The following is a 21,721-nucleotide window of genomic DNA, read 5'->3' as shown; positions in this document are numbered from 1 at the left end:
CTCAGTTCACAGCCACAGAATAATCCAAGGCTACAAAGGACCCACAAATGAAAATCTATCATCATCCAAATAAAAGCATTGATGAATCCTGAAGGCAAAGGAAAGCAATTTTTCCCTTGCTTTATTCTTTTGCATGGGTATTTTATCTGTTTCATCTTTCAAAACTTTTTCTAATATAGAAATATGCTTTACATGATAGCACATGTTGCTATCATAATTACTATCATAACACAAGCACAGGCCATTTATATCAAGTTGCCTACCATTTTCAGAAGAGGACAGGAAAAAAATTTGAAATTCAAAATCTCGAAAAATGAATACTAAAAAATTGTCTTGACCCATAATTGGAAAAAAATTAAATACTAATAAAGAAAATAAAATATATGATCAAAAAAAGAATAGCAAAAGGTGAGAAAGAACAATAAAATGAAATCAAATGCTTTAATGAAAAAAGAAGAGAAAACAGCAAGAGAGTTTGCTTGTCTTGACCTGATTCTTTCCAACAAGGAAGAACAATTGCTAAAGTGGAAATTAAAAAAAAAAAAAAAAACTTGGAGGTAAATAACCACTCCATCACAAAACAGAGAAGAGTAAAACTAAGCATAGTCTGACAAGCATACCTAAAATTAGATAAAGCAGTGAACTTCATGTGGAATCAAAGTCCTGCTGTTTTGGAGTTGTGAGTTGCTTTCTTGACATGTGATCCATATATATATGCACCTCACTACCATTGTTCCTTAAATTTATGTCCTTTTTCCAAGGCTTTATTCCATCTATTTTTGTTGAAGGTTTGGGGGGGAAGATGCTTTTTTTTAAAGATTTTTGCAAGGCAAATGGGGTTAAGTGGCTTGCCCAAGGCCACACAGATAGGTAATTATTAAGTGTCTGAGGTCGAATTTGAACTCAGGTACTCCTGACTCCAGGGCTGGTGCTCTAACCATTATGCCACCTAGCCGCCCCAGGAGGAAGATTTTTAACTACTGTTCCTGCTAGGTCATTTGAGTAAATATTTTTAGGATGGTTTGTGAGCACTTAGAAAAGGAAGCAATGATCATTAAAAAGCCAGCATGGCTTAATCAAGAACAGGACATGACATAATAAAACTTTTTTTTGGACAAAGTAACTAGACTGGTACTTCATTAGTTAAATGATAGTTTTATTCAGTGTATTTGGAACTGGGAAAACAATTGGACCCAAAAGTAGTTATTAAAATGTTGGTATCAACTTGGAGAGAGAGGTCTCTAGAGATAAGCCAAAGGAACTTTTCTTAAAATTACACTCATTTCTCATCCACCATCACCTAAGGCAGGTACCTTTTCCCCACCCCCTGCTTTTTCTGTGCTATCTTTCTTTATTATATTATAAGCTGCTTGAGGATAGGAATAATATTATTATTATTATTATTATTATTATTATTATTATTATTATTGCTTTCTCAAGGTTTAGCATAGTGTTGGGGCACAGAGTTCAATAAATATTTCTTGATATTGACCATTCATAGTCCTATGATCAAATGAAATAATAAATGCTTAGCACCATGTCTGGTACACACTAAACACTCTATAAAGGCTTATCCCTTTCTTCTTCCTTTCCTTTTTGCTCAACATTGCTATCTGTGACTTAGATGAAGACATATATATGTCATGTTTGTCAGATATACTGATGGCACAAAACCAATAGAGACAGTTAACAAGATGGAGGGTAAAATTAGGATGCACAGGAATCTCAACAAACTCAAAAAACAGCAGGTAAAATCTAAAATGGTTCAAGGCAGTAAGAACAAGTCCTCAGTTCTATTTGGAGTTAGAATATCACTCTCACAAGTCCAGGATGAGGGAGATAGGCAGTCAACGGTTCCTGTGGATTGGGGAGTGGGGAAGATTGGGGAGAAAGAGGGAAAGGGAGGAGGGAGGATTCTGAAAGTTTTAGTAACCTAAAAGCTTAAAATAAGTCAATGCTGTGACATAAAGGTAAAAATGAGAGGCAGGACATCCTCAACAAGGGAGATACAGTTTCATTATAACTCAAGTACTGATCAGGCCACATCCACAGATATTTAGTTCTAGGCCACATCTTAGGAATGGCATCAATCAGCTGAGGTGAATCTAGAAGAGAGAGATCATAAACAGACATGTCAGAGAAGGATAGGTTGAAGGAACCAACAATGTTTAAAAGCCTAGAAAAGAAAAAGGGGTGGGGGAGAGGAAGAGAACATAAAGGAATCTCTAAGCCCTTTGAGAATTATGTGGAAAAGGAATTAAATCTGTTCTGTTAAGCCCCAGATGGCAGACTTAGCAACTATAATTGGAAGTCAGAAAGAGCTGAATTCAGGCTTTATATAAGGAAAAGCTCCCTTAAAATTAAAGCTATCTAGAGTGCAATGAGCTTTCTCAGGACAGTTATGGGCTCCTCTGCATCAATGGTTCAATTAGAAATGGTATTTCTGGGGATGAAGCCAAGATGGTGTAAAAGAGAAACACTCAGCTGAGCTCTCACAACATTCCCCTCCAAAAAACTCTAAAATAATACTTCAAATCAAATTTCTTGAATGACAGAGCCAACAAAAGGTCAAATGAGTCCTAGATGATATAGGAGGTCAGAAAGAGAGATCTGTGACTTTGAAGAAGAGGCTGGCCAGAGGTCTATGTGGATGGTAGGACTGGATGGTAGAGCTAGAAGAAGCAACAACTCTCAAGCTACATAATATTAATGAAACCTTTCTGTCACAGGAGGAGATTACAGAGGGTCCCCCTGTGCTAGAACTTAATGCAGGACCAGGCACTGTTTGGCAACTCTCTTGTCTATACCCACTTTTGGGTCATAACTCAAGGCAGAGAGGAGAACTTTCAGTCAAGAAAGAGTAGAAGCCCTTCAGGGACATCACTTCCAATTCCATAGGATCAGGGGCCTTTCCTGGTAAGGACATCAAGAGAAGAGTGAACACATCTATCCCCAGATGAGAACATTTTGGAAGCACCAAAACTCTGCAGACCCAAGAACTAGTTCTGAAAATAGCAATGCAAAAAAGTCTGAAATTTGAGACAGAGCTCCCTTACCCAACCATACTGGAAACAGAACCCAACAATTACCATAAAGTCCCAAATTAAGAAAAATGAACAAATAACAACAATAAAAAATATTCCATTGGAAAAATAATTGATCTGTAACTGGAAAACATCCAGGAGAGAAAATTTAAGAATTATCTGATCAACAGCATAATCTAAAATAAAAAAGCCTGGAAAACATCATTCAAGAAATCATCAAGGAAAACTGTCCTGATATCCAAAAAACAGAGGGTAAAATAGTCATTGAAAGAATCCACCAATCAACTCCTGAAAAGGATTCCAAAATGAAAATGACAAGGAATATTGTAGTCAAATTCTAGATTTATTAAAAATTATTAGGGGCAGCTAGGTGGCGCAGTGGCTAGAGCACCAGCCTTGGAGTCAGGAGTACCTGAGTTCAAGTCCAACCTCAGACACTTAATAATTACCTAGCTGTGTGGTCTTGGGCAAGCTGCTTAACCCTATTGCCTTGCAAATATGTAGATAGATAGATAGATAGATAGATAGATAGATAGATAGATAGATAGATAGATAGATAGATATAGATATAGATATATAGATAGATATAGATATAGATATACATATACATACACACACACACATATATATAAATTATTAGCAGCATGGCAAAAGAGGCACAAAAACTACTGAAGAAAGTAATAATTTAAAAAAACAGAATTGTCTAAATGGGAAAAAGATATACAAAAGCTACTTGAAGAAGCAAGTGGAAGATAATGACTCCATCAGACATCAAGAAAAAATAAAACAAAGTCAAATGATGAGATATTTCATAGGAAAAATAACTAACCTAGAAAACAGAACAAGAAATAATTTAATAAGTATTGAATTACCTGAAAGCCTTGAAAAAAGAAAGAACCCAGAGATCATATTCTAAGAAATTATCAAAGAAAAATGCCAAGGTATTCCAGATCCAGAAGGTAAAATGAAATTGAAAGAATTCTCCAGTTATCACTTGAAAGAGTACCCAAAACAAAGAAAAAAATAGTTCAAGCAACAATAAAGAAGACATTCAAATACCATGAAAGTCACAGTTAGACTCACACAAAATTCAGTAATTACCACTTTAAAGAAACACCTTCGAAAATTATATTCTAGAAGGCTCAAGAGCTGGGATTACAATCAAGGATGACCTTTACTATGCATAATTTTGTATAAGAAAAAAATGGATATTTAATGAAAATTTTTATTCTTAATGAAAATAGAGCTGAAAAAAATTTGACTTTCAAATATAAGACTTAATGGAAACATAAAAGAGAAATCATAAGGGATTCAATATGGATAAACTGTGTGCCTTTCTATATGAGAATATGACACAGAATTCTAAAAAACTTTATCATTCTTAGGGCAATTAGAGGGATTCTACATAGAAAGAGGGTAAAGAATAAGTCAATCATGTCAGGATATATAAAAAAATAGGCAAAAAAAGAGGGATATCCTGGGAGAAAATGAAAGAGAAGAATAAAGAGGGAAATTATCTCACATAAAAGTGGTACACAAGAAATAGATCCAGTCATTCTGGAGAGCAATTTGAAACTATACCAAAAGGTAATAAAACTATACATACCCTTTGATCTACCAATACTAGGTCTATATCCCAGAGATGTCATAAAAAAGGGAAAAAATAGTCACAAGAACAAAATTATTTAAAGCAGTTCTTTTTTGTAGTGGCAAAGAATTAGAAAATGAGGGGATGTCCATCAACTAAGGAATGGCTGATCAAATTATGGTATATGAATGTGATGGAATACTATTGTTCTATAAGAAATCATAGTTTTCAGATCTCAGAAGAGCCTGAAAAGATTTGCATGAATTTATGCTGAGTGAAGTGAGCAGAAAAAGGCGAACACAGAACACAGTGACAGCAACACTGTGATGAACACTTACGATGGACTTAGGTCCTCTCAGCAGTTCAGGGCTGGAAAATGCCAACCACAACCAGAGAAAAAACTATAGAGTCTAAATTTAAACCAAAACATACTATTTTCACTTTTTTAAAACTTGCTTTATTTTTTCTTTTTCTCATGTTTTCCCCCTTTAGTTCTTATTCTTCTTTTACAACATGACTAATATGGAAATACATTAAACATGATTGGGCATGTATAATCTATATCAGATTACTCACCATCATTGGGAGGAAAGAGGGAAAGGAGAGAGAGAAAAATGTGGAATCAAAAGTTTACAAAAAGATTAATGATAAAAAATGTTCTTGCATGTAATTGAAAAAATATAATAAAGTAACATTTAAATATAAAAAAGTGATGCACAAGGAAAAAACTTATAGCTGAGAGAAAAATGGGGGAGGGAACAGGTGATGAATGCTTGTGCTAAATGTTGTCTGGGAGATTTGGAGTTCAAAAGATCACTCAATTTATATAGGAGGAAAGTGGAGTTGGAACCCCTGGGAACAATTGGTACCTGGGAGAAAGGGGCAGGCGTGGACCCAGAGAAGAAATTTTGAGAAAAATTGTGAAAATAAGATATCTAGGTCAGAGTAGAGATCAGTGATGATCTGCGTAATCAATGACAGTGGGGATAGGGAAGGAACTTCTATGTCACTTCCAAGAAATAGCACTGTCCTGATGATGAAACCCAATGGAAAATGGATATAAACTTTTACCACAAGGGTAACCTGTACAAAGAAATTGCAGAAGTAGTCTCAAGGTGAGAGCACAGAATGGATGAATATCTTGAAAGTTTTAATTCCATGAGGAATATAGAGGATGGAGCTAAGATGAATATAGAAACCATGAACCAGGGGGGGAAATGAGCATATAGAGTAGACAGAGAAAGTGAATAATAAAATGAGTAAGAGAAATCTTCTCTGATAAGGGGTGCAAAAATAAAATTTTAAAAAACAAATTAACAAGACTAGTTGAAGGGAAGGAAAGAAAAGGGGAACCTACTTGACTAATTGAGAGGAGGAAAAGGAGAGAAGAATTGGATAAGTAGATTTAAAAAAGGAAAGGAAAAGGAAATTATAAGCAATATTCCAAAGGGAAAAGAATAACAAATGGGAACAGAAATAGGGACTAAGGGGAAGAAGGTCTCCTAAAAAAGATTAAGCTAAAATAGCTGAGGAAGCACAGTCTACATTTACTATAAAAGAGAGAAAATAATCTCAAAAATTATTAACAGATGAAGGAAAATATAAACTTAACTCTAATAACTTGAAATGTGACAAACAATCCAATAAAACAAAAAAGAATGACAGATTGCTAAAAAACAATCTAATTCTTATAAGAAATATTTAAAAAGACATTAACAAAATAAAACCTGAGGGAGGGGATAGGAAAAAATTTACTAATGCATCAAATGAATCCAAAAAAGCAAGAGTTATATTATTATATTGCTATATTACAAAGCAAAAACATTCAAAAACAATGGGGGGGATAAATGGGGAAAATCACATTATCATAAAGGAATCAATTATCAGTAATAAATATATTTGTTCCAAGTACCTTAGCACCCAAATTCACAAAGGAAACATTAAGTGAGCTACAAGATGACATGGTAAGTCGATCCTAACAGGAGACTTCCTTCCTTTGGGATATGTCTAACAGAAAGATAGACAAGAATATAAAGAGCTAAATAAATTGCAAAAGAAACTGGAGCTAAAAGATTTGTGGCATTTTCTAAATGATACTGCAAAAGAATTTATATATCTTTTAGCACTATCTGGAACTTTTACAAAAATTGACCACAGATTAAGGAACACAGATATTGCAAACAAATGTAAAAAGACAGAAATTGTTAACATATGATCAAGCTTGATGGATGCAGCTCTTCTCAGAAGTACAGAAAGGTGAGTCAACCCTAGGAGAACTCCTACAGACAATGCTATACAGAAGAAGAAAAGTAAAACAAAACAAAACTACAGAATCTGAATGAATACTATATTCATTTTTTTAAAAATTTTCTAATCAGCCAGAAGAAAACAATTCAAATATTGTGCAGCTAAAGTCAGGATCACACAAGACTTAGCAGCATCCACATTAAAGGCTTGTAGGGCTTGGAATATAATATTCTGGAAGACAAAAGAGCTTGGAATAGAACCAAGAATCAACTGCCCATCAAAACTGAACATCCTCTTCCAGGGGAAAAGCCATGGACATTCAGTGAAACAGGGGAATTTCAAAGGTTTCTGTTGAAACAACCAGAGCTGAACAGAAAGTTTGATCTTCAAGTACAAGACTTAGGTGAAGGATGACAGGAAAGGCAAATTATTTTAAATAAAGGGATTTAATGATGATGAACTATGTATATTCCTGCATGGGAAAATGATACCAATAATTCTCATATGAACCTCATTTAATAGAGCAGTCAGAAGGAACATATGTAGACAAGGCACAGGAGGGTGCTGAATTTGAAGGTATAAATATATTGTAAAAATGGAGTCAATGGGTGAAAGGCAAATGTACTGGGAGAAAGAGAAAGGAGAGGTAGAATAGGCTAAGATATTTCATGTAAAAGATATTTCAGCATGCTTTTTTAATGGTATGGAAGGAAGGAAGGCAAGGGGGAGGGAAAGAGCCTTCATTCTCATCAGAAATGGCTGAGAGAGGAAACAGCATACACACCCAATAGGGCACAGACATCTAGAAGAAAAAGGAGAGAAGGGGGACAGGGGAAAGAGGGGGAAATGTGGGTGATAGAGGAGAGGGTAGATCAGGGAAGAGGATAGTCAGATACAACACATTTTCCTTTTACTTTTGCAAGGTGATGGAATTAGGTGGTCTGTCCAGGACCACAGGACTAGGTGGTTGCTGGGTTTCTAGGGTGGGATAGGCTTGGGCCTCCTGGCCCCAGAGTCAATGCTCTGTTTGCTGTGCCACTCAGCTGCTCCACAGCACATTTTAGAACAGGGACAGAGTGAAAGGAGAGAGAAATATAGTAAATGGTAGTAGGGAGGAATGGATGGAAGAAATTAAAATCAGCAACCATAAGTCTGGAAAAATATGGAAGTAACTTCTCTGATGGACTTATGATAAAGACTGTGATCCACATAAGACAGAGCTAATACTATCAGAACACAGACTGAAACACAATTTTTTTCTCTTTCTTTCACTTTATTTCTCATGAGGTTTTTTTTTAATTTTTGTGGGGGGAGGGGGGATTATGTTTACTCTTACAATAAGAATATTTTAGTAATGTGTAAATAAACACATCTTCAAAATTTTTTCTTATGTTTTTCTTTTTTTATCTAATGGTTTTCTTTCTTTTCCCTTAATTCTAATCCTTGAAACAGAAAATGTAATATGGAAACATGTCAAACACAAAGGTATGTGTACAATATTTACCAGATTGTTTACCACTGAGGAGGGAAAGAAGGAAGGTGGAAGGAAAATATGTAATTTAAAAATATGCATATGCATGTGAATGAATGCTGAAAAAGTTTCATAACATATAATTGGAAAAATAAAAAACAATAGAGCAAAATAAATAATAAATAAATTGTTAACATATCCTTTACAGACAACAACATAACAAAAATAGTGATTGGTTCAGGACAACAAACAAAAGATATAGATTCAGAGTGGCTAGGTGGCACAGTGGATAAAGCACCGGCCCTGGAGTCAGAAGTACCTGGGTTCAAATCTGGTCTCAGACACTTAATAATTACCTAGCTGTGTGGCCTTGGGCAAGCCACTTAACCCCATTTGCTTTGCAAAAACCTAAAAAAAAAAAAAGATATAGATTCAAAAGCCTACAACAAAGACTGATTTGAAAATACTTTTGCATGTGTTTGGAAAAATTAAATAAAATTTCAATAAAAAAATCAAATCATAGAAACAATAATTATGTGACAGAAAGTTATAAAGATAAACTACATAAAAAATTCTGGAATGAAGCTAAAGTAGTCCTGGAATGGGAGCAAGGGGGGGGGAGCATATGCATTAACAAAATAGAAAAAGGGAGGATTTATTAACTGAATATGTATTTTTTAAATTAGAAAGCCAATAAAACAATTAGTACAAAGAAAAAACAGATAAATTAGAAACAAAAAGAAAAAATAACTAAAAATAAAACTTTTTTAAAGACTAATACAATTAATAAAAACCTTAGCTAGCTTAATCAAAGAGAACAAAAATTAAATCAATAAAATAGCAAATGAGCAAGTTAAAATCACCACAAAACCACAAAAAATTAAAATAATTGGAAAACATTGTAGAGCACTAAGCTAACAAAAATAAGAACACAAAAGAAAAAAAGGAATACAATCAAAAATATAAAACATCCAAATTATCAGAATGTCAGAAAATTAGATTTTTTTATATAAGTCAATCCTGGAAGAAAAAATAGCATGTAAAGGAACTAACTATGAAAGGAAAAAACTTCTGTTCTTAATGGAATTATTTCACAGGAGAATTTTTTTAAACTTTTAAATAACAAAAATAATGACCAGACTTCACAAATCATTATCAAAAATTTAGAAAGCCCTCCACCAGAATCCATTTATAAGAATATAGTCCTAATACCAAAACCAGGGAAAGATAAAATACAGAAGGAAAACAATAGTCCAATATCAATAATCCATATTGACTCAAAAATCTTAAACAAAAACCCATCAAAGAGACTATCCAAGATTTATCCAAGAAATCATATTGACTAACTAGGATTGCAAGAATGATTCAACAGGGGAGAGGGCCTCAAATTAAGGTCACAGACACTCCAGATAAAGCAACCAACACAACCATCTGGCCAGCCCACTTGGGAGTTACTAAAGCCAGTGAGTAAAGCCTCTAGGGATCTCAACACCAAACCTCTGTGAACCAACCCCTTGCCAACATAAGGTCTTAGTAAAATGAAGAAAAGGCCAGAAAAAAGTGTTGTCCATAAAAAAATTCCTAGAAGAAAAAGACCCTAACTCAGAGAGATCTAGAACCTCTGAGGAGAATATGATCTGGACTCCAGCACAGAAAGACCTTCTTGAAGAAATCAGGAAAGAGTTTAAAAATAAATTGGAAGCTTTGGGAGAGACAATTAATACCTTGCAACAAGAAAATAAATCATTGGAAAATACAATTGGACAAATGCAAAAAGAAACTAATTCTCTCAAAACCTCAATTGGTCAAATGGAAAACTCTTTCAAAAATAGAACTGACCATTTGGAAAAGGAGTTGCAAAAGGTAAATGAAGAAAATTCTTCTCTAAAAAAAAAGAATGGAGTCTGTGGAAACTAATGACTTCATGAGACAGCAAGAGCCTGTTAAACAAAACCAAAAAAAAAAAAAATGGAAGAAAATGTAAAATACCTCATCAGCAAAACCACTGACCTTGAGAACCAATGGAGAAGGGACAACCTGAGAATTGTAGGTCTTCCTAAAAACATTGAAGAGAAAAAAAGCTTGGACTTAAAAATTACAGGATTTAGTTATGGAAAACAGCCCTGATATCATAGAACCAGAGGGCAAAATTGTTATTGAAAGAATATATTGGTGCGGCTAGGTGGCACAGGGGATAGAGCACCAGCCCTGGAGTCAGGAGTACCTGAGTTTAGATCTGGCCTCAGACACTTAATAATTACCTAGCTGTGTGGCCTTGGGCAAGCCACTTAACCCCCATTTGCCTTGCAAAAACCTAAAAAAAAAAAAAAGAATAATTGATCCCCTCCAGAAAGAGATCCCAAAATGAAAACACCAAGGAATGCTGTGGCCAAATTCCAGAACTATCAGATAAAAGAAAAAAATCCTGCAAGCAGCCAGAAAGAAACAATTTAGATACCAAGGAGCCACAGTAAGAATTACACAGGACCTGGCTGCATCAACATTAAGGGAGCGAAAGGCCTGGAATGAGATATTCCGAAGAACAAGGGTGCTTGGAGTGCAGCCAAGAATCCACTACCCAGCAAAGCTAAATCTTCTCTTCAAGGGGAAAAGATGTACATTTAATGAAATGGGAGACTTCTGACATTTCCTGATGAAAAGACCAAAGCTTAATGGAGAATTTGGACATCAAACAAGAGGCTCAAGAGACACATGAAAAGGTTAAAGGGGGGGGGGGGGGTAAAGGCAAAAAAAACTGCTATCCAATAAAATGAAACTAGCTATATACCCACTTGGGAGAAAGGTTCTCATAACTCTTAAGAATTGTAACTCTTTTAGAGAGAATATACCTAGCCAGAAGTGATGGACACTCATGACTTTTCTGTGACTCAGAATGATTTAAAAACAACACCTCCTTAAAAAGGTGGACATGCTGTGTGGCCTTGGGCAAGCCACTTAACCCCATTTGCCTTGCAAAAACCTAAAAAAAAAGTGGACAGTAAGGAGACAGGAAGAGGGAGGAGATTGAATGGGGTAAATCTCATTACCTTAAGAGGTACAAAAGAGGGGCTGCTAGGTGGTATAGTGGATAAAGCACCACCCTTGGAGTCAGGAGTAACTGGGTTCAAATCCAGTCTCAGACACTTAACAACTACCTAGCTATGTGGCCTTGGGCAAGCCACTTAACCCCATTTGCCTTGCAAAACCTAAAAAAAAAAAAAAAAAAAGAGAGAGAGGTACAAAAGATCTATTGTAATAGAGGGGAAGAAGGGAAAAGCTGAGAACCACCTGAATCTTCTTCTCATCAGACTTGGCTTAAAGTTAACTTACACAAACACTCAGTTAAGTTAAGAAACTTATCTTACCTTTCAAGTATTAAAAGGGGAAAAGGAGAGAGAGGAGATGGGGATGGGGAGAAAAAGGGGAACTAACAGAAGGAAGGGAGGGAAGAAGGGGAAAAGAGAAAGGGGAAAGAAAGGGGAAGAGGGTTGATCTAAGAGGGGCAAACACACTGAAGGTAGCAGTTTCCAGAAGCAAAATACTAGGGAATATGGATAAAGGGGGAAAAGGGGGAAAAATACAAACAGAGGGAAAATAGCATGGAGCACAATAAAGAGTAATTATAACTTTGAATGTGAATGGGATGAACTCTCCCTTAAAACATAAACAAATAGAAGAATATGATTTCTCTCTCGTCACATTCAACTTAGATCAATGTATTGCATGGAAACATTGCAAAGACTAACAGACTGCCTTCTGTGGGCGGGGGGGAAGGAAGATTAGAGGAAAATTGTAAAACTCAAAATAAATAAAATCTTAAATAAATAAATAAATATCTCAAAAAATAAAAGCATGATTTAACATTAAGAAAAAAATTAACATAATTAATCCATACTAAAATTCAAATCCAAAACCATATAATCATCTCAATAGATGAAAAAATAGCCTTTAAATACTTTTATGCTAAAAAAAGAAAAACCTATCAGTATAAACATAAAAAGATATTTTTTATTATCATCAAAGGCATCTATCTAAAACTAAAAGCAAGTATCGCATGTACATTTTCAGTAAATGTGAGAGTAAAACAAGGATGTCCACTCTCTCTACCATTATTCTAGAAACATTAGCAACAACAAGTGAAAGAAATCAAAGGCCTAATGAAAAGAGGAGGTTCAAACTTTCCTTATTTGCTGACGATATCATGGTATATATGGAAAATCCTAAGTAATCCCCAAAGATACTAATTAAGACAAAACTTTAGCAAAGTCTCAGAGTACAAAACAAACCTTCAAAAATTAATAAAATTCCTCAATAATAATAATAATAATAATATCCTAGAAATAATAATAGAAGGGGGAAATATCAGTCCAAATAACAAATATACTAAATATCTTGGAATAAATCTATCAAAGCACACAAAAAAATTTTTAAAGTCAACTACAAAGTACTCTTTAAAGAAATAAAGAATAATTTAAATAATTGGAGAAATATTTGGTACTGCTGGCTAGGCTAGGCTAACACAATAAAATAATACTTTTAATCCTATGTCAATCAAATTACCAAGGGGGATACTTTATAAAACCTGATAAAATAACAACAAAATTCTTTGGGGGAAAAAACTAGAATATTGATATCAAACTCAAGTAGAAATAGATTTATACTTACTGTAGAATTACTTAGAAAACCAAAAATTTACACTGGCTATATTGAACTATATATTTTTTTTGTTTTATTAAACATTCCCCAACTACATTTTAATCTGGTTCTAGTCAAACTCTGAGTTTTGTCATTTGAAGTTGGCAGGCCCAAGTCTGATTTATCTTTTAAAATAACAAGAGAAACAATGCAAAAATATAGGTATAAAGAACTAAAATTATATTATAAATCAGCAGTCATCAAAACTCTGTGGTAGTAACAGATTAGATAAGAGAAAATCAGAAACAGTGGATCTCAGTAACCAAGTATTTGATAAAGTGAAAAGCAAAAAACTACCTAGGAAAAAAATTCTTATTTGATAAAAAACTAGAAAGTACTCTGGTACAAACTGAGATTACATCAACACTTTACACTATATTCTAGAATAATGATATAATAAAAAGATTACAAAAGAAGCAGATTACCCCTCAAAGTTATGAGTAGAAGATTGAGAAAATTAAATATTAAATAGATGACTCTGATTATATGAAACTGCAAATTTTCTGTATAAAATTAATGAACCTAGGCTAAGGAAGTAGTCAAATAGGAAAAAGTCTTTGTATCAGATTTCTCTGATAAGGTTTTGGTATCTAAGATATATAAACAATAAATAAAAATGTATATAAGATGAATATTTACTCCCCAATATATATGTGGTCAAAAGATATGAACAGTTCTCAAAAGAACTAGCAAATATTCACAAACATAAAAGAATGCTCCAAATCACTAATATAAGAGAAATGTAAATGTAAAAAACAACCCTGAAATTTCACCTCATATCCTACAGATTGACAAAAAAGATAAAAAATAACAAATGATGGAAATATTGCAGAAAGATAAGCATATTAATAATCCATTGTTGATGAAGTTGTGAAATGGTACAGCCATTTTAGAAAGCAATTTGAAATTATTTAAATAAAATTATTACAATGTCCTTATCTTTTGAACCAGAGACTCTCTACTAGGATTCTACCCCAAGGAAGTCATTGATAAGAAAAGGTTTTCATATACTTCAAAGCATTCATAGTAGTTCTTTTTTGTGATAGCAAAAATATTAGAAATAAAGAAGATTTGGGGGCAGCTAGGTGGTATAGTGGATAAAGCACCGGCCTTGGAGTCAGGAGTACCTGGGTTCAAATCCGGTCTCAGACACTTAATAATTACCTAGCTGTGTGGCCTTGGGTAAGCCACTTAACCCCATTTGCCTTGCAAAAATCTAAAAAAAAAAAGAAATAAAGAAGATTCCTATCTACTGGGGAAAGGCTAAACAAATTATGGTACACAAACATAATGAATTACTGGGCTCTAAACCTGCTTTAACTTCCTTTATTAAACTATAAATTCATTGTATTTAGGGACCATTTGAAATTCAATTTTTGTATTTCATCTAAGGCTAAGGTCTAGTACATAGCAGAAACTAAGTAGTTCTTTCCTGATACTATGGCCCATCCATGCCTGCCCATTTGTGTGACTCCAGACCATGTCCTTGATCCAGCTGATTTACTACAGAGCAGACCTCCCTCAAGTTCTCCCCACATTGTGAGAGTACCAGGGAGCACTCTGGCTGTCCATCTGTCACTTCTCATTCTTACCAGCTGACCAGACCATCTTATTTTCAAATCAAACAATTCCTCCATGGTTATGTCACAACCTGCTCACATTGGTCTTTGTTTCTATTGCCCTTCCTGTGATACTTATTTAAAGTTAAATTTATCACAAATCTTTTACTTAAAAATTGAAACCTATCCCCATTACTGCAAGAACAACTTCCCATCCCTGATGCCCATCACTTCTGGTTGCCAAGGATAGCTGAAGTCTTACCCAGGTCACCAATCCATTACAATCTGCATCCACTTTCCAGAATAGGGATTCCAAGGTTTCATTAGTCACAGATGAAAACATAGCCTTCATCACCTTTTGAAAACCTTCCAGGTCCAAAGCTGAAAATGGGATATTCAATATACATTTATTAAATATCTACTATATTGGAGGCTCATCCAGTTGTTTTCATATTCTAGAAGGGTAAAGTAGCCAAGAAGACATTTGATACCAAGGAAGAAGCTTTGTCAGGGAGAAGCAGTAAAAGACAAGGTTCTGTAAAACGTCAGAGTTCCCAAGCATATTCAGAAGACAATTTAGTCCCTATGAATATATGGACAATTTGAGTTGGAATAGGCAGTTTGATTATAGAAAAAGTGAAAAATGATAGAAAGAACTCAAACTCTAAGTCCAGAAGACCTAGAATCCAGTACATGCTCTCCTGCTAGCTCAATATGTGACCTTGGGCAATAAGCAATGATTCAACTATTGTTCTATTGGAAACCAGGAGGGACGGGATTTCAGGGAAGCCTGGAGGGATTTGCATGAACTGATGCTGAGTGAGATGAGCAGAACCAGAAAAACACTGTATACCCTAACAGCAATATGGGAGTGATGATCAACCTTGAAGGACTTGCTCATTCCATCAGTGCAACAATCAGGGGCAATTTTGGGCTGTCCATAAAGGAGAGTGCCATCTGTATCCAGTTAAGGAGCTGGGGAGTTTGAACAAAGTTCAAGGACTATTCCCTTTAATTTAAAAAAAAACAGATATCTTATTGTCTGATCTTGTTACCTCTTAGAATTCTTGTCTCTTCTCTAAGGATATGATTTCTCTCTCATCATACCCAATTTGGATCAAGGTACAACATGGAAACAAAGTAAAGACTGACAGATTGCTTTCCGTGGGGGGGGCGGGGAGTAAGATTGGGGGGAAAATTGTAAAACTCAAATAATATCTTTAATAAAAATTAATTTAAAAAATAAGCAATGATTCAAATTTATACAGTACTCTTACATTTAAAAAGAATTTTCCTTACAAGAACTCTCTGAGATAGGCCATACCATGGCAACTTAACTTCCTCTCTCTCTGCATCTCCATTTTAACCTTTATAAAAATGGTGATGAAGGGGCGGCTAGGTGGCATAGTGGATAAAGTACCGGCCCTGGAGTCAGGAGTACCTGGGTTCAAATCCAGTCTCAGACACTTAATAATTACCTAGCTGTGTGGCCCTGGGCAAGCAACTTAACCCCATTTGCCTTACAAAAACCTATAAAATAAAATAAAATAATAAAATAAAATAAAAATAAAAATGGTGATGTGATAGGAAGGGAAAGATAAGGAAGGTTAAGTGGGCCCATAGTTGAGTTAGTTGTCTTTGTTGAGTCATAAAACCATCTTTGGAATTCTGGGGAAGCCCATGGACCTCTTCTCAAAATACAGTTTTTAAATGTGCAAAATAAAATTCATAAGATTTCAAAGGACACCAAAGGTTAGTAAATTTAAAGTTTTTTTTCCTCAACCAAGATCACAGAACCCCTTAAATTTAACCATAGGGAAATCTGTGGACCCCGATTAAGAGACCCTGGACTAGAGGATCCTACATCTAAAGTAGGAAGGGACCTCAGAACACATTTAGTCCAACTTCATCTCATTTTACAGATGAAGAAATGAAGGTCCAAGGAAGTTAAGTGACTTGCCCAAAGTCATGCAAATAAAGTGTCAAGAGCTGAAATTTGAACCCAGGTCCACTGTCAATAGATCCAGTGCTCATTCTGCTGTACCCTCATTTCTAAGGTCTTTTTCCAGCCCTCAAGTTCTGTGATTCTAAAACCAATAAACAAAGTTGGCTGTTTTGATCTTAGATTGTAAACTCCTTGAGGGCAGGGACTGTCTGTCTTTGTCCCCTTTCTGTATTCTGAGCATGTAGTAGGTACTTAATAAATGTTACAGTTTCATAGTTTCCAAGGACAAGGAGAGTTTAAGTCATAAGAATAGCACAACCAGTATGTGTCAGAAGTAAGACTTGAACCTAGATATTGACTCCGAAAGTAGAATGCTTACTAAATTAAGTAAAATTGATTTCTATCCTCCTCTCTCTTCTCTCTCTCTCTCTCTCTCTCTCTCTCTCTCTCTCTCTCTCTCTCTCTCTCTCTCTCTCTCTCGTCACACACACACACACACACACACACACACAGAAATTGAATCAAAGTAGTTTTACCCCCAGTGTGGTCTGCGGTCTTTTCAAACATTTTCTCCAATGTTTGTAGTTTCTCCTGGTTAAAGCACACATATGGATCTGATGGCAAGCAGAAAGACTGGATGGTTGTGACTGACTCAGTCGGTCTCCTTAGTCCATCTAGTTTGATGTCCTAGGATAGAAAAGAGTTCCATTTTTACGCACACTCAGTTTGAAGAGACATTTGAAGACATCCTCTTGAGAGGAGAAAATGAATACCTCTGATATTACAAGCTAATCTATAAGGAATTAAATCAAAACTCTTAGAACTGAATAGGTGGAGTTGTGAAATGATCCAAGCATTCTGGAAAAGGAATTTGGAACTATGCCCAAAGGCTCATAAAACTATGCATACCCTTTGATTCAGCTAGTGCACTCTTAGATCTGCATCCCAAAGAGATTTAAAAAAAGAGATGGCAGGAGGAACAATTTGTAGGGTTTTTTTTAGTGGTAAAGAATTAGAAATTGATGTCTATCAATTGAGAACACAAATCATTTCATTTCTATCTTTGTATCTCCAGAACTTAAACAAGAATCTGGCTCAATTTATTTGTTATTGCTATTGTCCAAGTAGCACAAAGAAGATCCATAGAAATGACTTGTCCAAAGTCATGCTCAACTAGCTTAAAATGCTAAAATCAGAAGTCACAGACTCTTGGAATTGGAAGTCACCTTAGAAGTCAACCACTGTAATCCTTGCCCAAGTCTAATTGAATATATTTACAAATTTCATTCATGGCCTTGACATAAATGTTCAATGGAAGAGTCTCAGATAATTCCAAATTAACTGGGGATTAAATTCTATATAATTTCAGTTCTTTAAGAACAGTGCAACAATCAGGCACAATTTTGAGGTATCTGCAATGAAGAATACTATCTGTATCTGGAGAAAGAATTTTGGAGTTTGAACAAAGACCGAAGACTATTACCTTTAATTTAAAAAAAAGTTATCTTATTATGTAAAATTTTGCTATCTCTTATACTTTGTTTCTTCCTTAAGGATATGATTTCTCTCTCATCACATTCAACTCATATCAATGCACACCATGGGAACAATGTAAAGACTAACATACTGCCTTCTGTTGGGGGTGGGTGTAGGGAAGCCAGATTAGGGGAAAAATTGTAAAATTCAAAATAAATAAAAATCTTTCTTAAAAAAGGGGGGGGGGGCAGCAAGGTGGTACAGTGGATAGAGCACCGACCCTGGAGTCAGGAGTACCTGACTTCAAATCTGACCTCAGACACTTAATAATTACCTAGCTGTGTGGCCTTGGGCAAGCCACTTAACCCCATTGCCTAGCAAAAACCTAAAAAAAAAAAAAAGAAGAAGAAGGAGGAGGAGGAGGAGGAGGAGGAGGAGGAGGAGGAGGAGAGGAAGAAGAAGAAGAAGAAGAGTCCAAGTCCAAACCATTTCATAGTATAGTGGGAAGTACAGTGGAATTGGGTTGAGGTCCTGACTTCTGATACATATGTTCTGTGTAAACATGGGCAAGTTATATAACTTCTCAGATGTTATTTCCTCTGCTATAAAATGAGAAGATTGGAATAATTGTCTTCCAAGGTATCTTTCCAGTTCTAACACTCTATAATTATTCATACCTTTTATTCTCCCACAACTACCTTTGCTCAAGCCAGTATCCCCAAGATCCCCAAGAATCTCTGAGAAGTCCATTTCTATCTCCTCTTTTAGGATCACAGATTTAGAGATAAAAGGATGCTTAGAGAGTAACCATTTGAAAGCCCTTATTTTAGAGACAGAGGCAGTGAATGTAGGTAGAATATGAACTCAGTGCCTTTGATACACCTATAATTTTTCCATATTGCCTTCCTGGCTCTAAATGTTCCCTATATATGAAGTCTTCATACAATGGCCTCCCCCTCCCCAAAAACCAACCCATACTTTAAAGACTCCCCCGCCCCTTCCTCCCCCAGTAGTTTCAAATTGGTTCATTCTAGTTTAAAAAGGGGGGGCGCTCAGTGGTTAGAGCACCGGGCCTGGAGTCATGCTCAACTAGCTTAAAATGCTAAAATCAGAAGTCACAGACTCTTGGAATTGGAAGTCACCTTAGAAGTCAACCACTGTAATCTGAGTTCAAATCCAGCCTCAGACATTTAATAATTACCTAACTGTGGCCTTTGGCAAACCACTTAACCCTATGGCCTTGCAAAAACTTAGGGGGAAAAAACCACCATGGCATGGAGAAACTACTTGTTCCTCATATACAAAATTCCAGATTCCAGATCTCCTAGGACTGGAATGTACTCCTTACCCACCTCTACCTTTTAGAGCCACTTTCCATCAAAGTTCACTTCAGTGTTGTGATATTTAAACATGGGAGAGCAAATATAGAGAAAGAAAACTATAGATCATTAATACAAAATTTTTAAATAAAATAAATACTACCAAATTTAACCCTAATGCCTCCTCCTATATGAAGCTTTTCCCGAACCTTTCTCTCCACTCTCTTCCACAGTTGCTACAATGACTTCCTTACCTTGTAACATGGGGCAAATTTTCTGGATTTTTCACCCCCAGATGCTTTCCTTGACCTAAAATTAGGAATCAAAAGCAGTTTAACAATGAGTTTTATATGGAAAGACTGGGCAAGTAACTTAAGCTTAGTCAATCAGCATATAGAATGAAGCCAAGAGTCATAAATGCAATCCTCAAACCAGTTAGTTATGTCCAGTTCCAAGGGTCAAAGCTGAAGTTCATGTTCTTGGCAAATCATCTTAAAAAACATAGGCCTGTAAAAACTCTCTCAATTTTAGAAAAGAGATAATCATATTGAGGGAGAAGATACCTGGGTTGGAAGCCAGTTCCAACACTTACAAGCAAGATGATCTTGGAAAAGTCGTTGATCCTCAATTTTCCCACCTATAAAAATGAGGCTAATGATCCCACAGAGGTATTAGAAAACCAAATGAAATGTTCCTTCAATACAATCATTAGCAAGTATTGAATTCAAATATATGCTTTTGACAATATTAAAGAGCTTTTCTGCACCTGTGCTCCTTAGGACTTTTAACATGAATGCAATATTTTGTCAAAAGCTTTTTCCTTAAATCAACTAGTTAACATTAGAACACTGGGTCTGGAGTCAAAAAGACCTGAGTTCAAATCCATTCTCAAGACACTCAGTTGTGTGGTCTGGGAAAGTTACTTAAACTTTGTTACCTTTTCTCAACTATAAAATACAGATAATAACAATACCTTTCAGGATTGTTTTGAAATAAAATATCAAATTAAATATTTGTGAAGCCTTAGGACAGGCCTGCCACATAGCAAACACTGTGTAAATACTTCCCCCTTTCCTTCCCCTTATACCTATTAGCACCTTTATCAATAATTTGGAGAAAGTTAGTCATTGCAATTTAAGTAAATCATTAATAAGCTGAAAAGAATACAAAAGCAACCTAGATGAAAGAGGGCTTTAAAAATACTGTTATATGAGGATCAATTAAAGTAACAGGGAATATTGAACTTATATGAAATTAGACTTGAAGAGACAAATATTTTAGAAGCTAAAGGAGTTAATCAACCTTGTTTGCCTCAGGTTCCCCATCTGTAAAATGAGAGGGAGAAGGAAACAGCAAACCACTACTCCAATGACTTTGCCAAGAAAATGTCAAATGGAGTCAGGAAAAGTTAATCATAACTGAAAATAATGAACATCAATCAACAAAAGGAGAATGGAATAAATTCCTTCTTATTAGCCTCAGAGGCAAAGTAAAGGGTGAAGACTGAAAAGAGACATCTTAAGTCTGAGATAAAGAAAAACTTCCTACTAGAACTTTCCAAAAAGGAGCTCATGGGCTACTCTCAGTTGAGGTTGTCAAGAAAAGACTGCATGACTCCACGTATGGCCTGCTTTACAGACAATTTTTGTGCAGTTACAAATTTGACCTAAATGACTAATGAAATCTCTTACAATAATGTGATGTTGTAACCTCAAGGACTACTTCTATGAAAACCTTCCTGATCGCCTCTGATTCAGGTGTCCCTGAACTTCTAGACCTCAACACTTAAAAAACAGTAAAAGGGGGCAGTTAGGTGGCACAGTGGATAAAGCACCAGCCCTGGAGTCAAAAGTACCTGGGTTCAAATCCTGTCCCAGACACTTACTAATTACCTAGCTGTGTGGCCTTGGGCCAGACACTTAACCCCATTTCCTAGCAAAAAACTAAAAAAAAAACAAAACAAAAAAAACAACAAAGCTTTTGAGATTTAGCATTTCTCTGAGAATCTTGGGAAATAATCAAATCAGCTTCTGCAGTATCTACATTTTTCCCTTCTCTTTTTCTTAAACAAAATTATTATTGAAATCTTTTCATTTTTTATCAGTAGAACTTCTCACATTCTTTTGCCTACCCCATTCCAGAAAGTCAATCTATATAATTAATATTTTAAAGAAAAAAAACAAAATTCAATAAAATGCAATGCAAGATTCTCAGCTGAAAAAGTAGTCAAAGTCCATCACTTGCAGCTGTGTTTGCAAATGCTGTCTTCTATGACCAGAAGGCCCACCCTTGCCCTAATTTGTTCCCCTAAGGACATTCATCTCAAATGCCACCTCCTCGAGGAAGCTTTTCCTGATGTCTCCAGTAGTCTTGATTT

At 35.4% G+C, this 21,721-nt stretch overlaps 1 protein-coding gene across 2 annotated transcripts in view; it reads right to left on the bottom strand.

The window, feature by feature from the left end:
- Positions 1-17,201, bottom strand: part of EFCAB8 (EF-hand calcium binding domain 8) — a 115,968-nt gene extending 98,767 nt beyond the window's left edge. For both annotated transcript variants that reach the window (XM_074211886.1, XM_074211887.1), the window contains exons 1-2: positions 17,086-17,201; positions 14,867-14,985 (exon numbers count right to left, since the gene is read on the bottom strand). In XM_074211886.1, the coding sequence (XP_074067987.1) occupies positions 14,867-14,985; positions 17,086-17,116 (150 nt within the window). In that variant the 5' untranslated portion in view covers positions 17,117-17,201. The remainder of the gene's footprint in view (positions 1-14,866; positions 14,986-17,085) is intronic.
- Between the last annotated feature and the right edge of the window lie 4,520 nt (positions 17,202-21,721).

Source organism: Macrotis lagotis, chromosome 1 (genome assembly GCF_037893015.1).
Source record: "Macrotis lagotis isolate mMagLag1 chromosome 1, bilby.v1.9.chrom.fasta, whole genome shotgun sequence".
In the NCBI taxonomy this organism is placed as follows: domain Eukaryota; kingdom Metazoa; phylum Chordata; class Mammalia; order Peramelemorphia; family Peramelidae; genus Macrotis; species Macrotis lagotis.
Note: the sequence above shows the minus strand (reverse complement) of the source record. Positions and strands in the feature narration are given on the sequence as shown.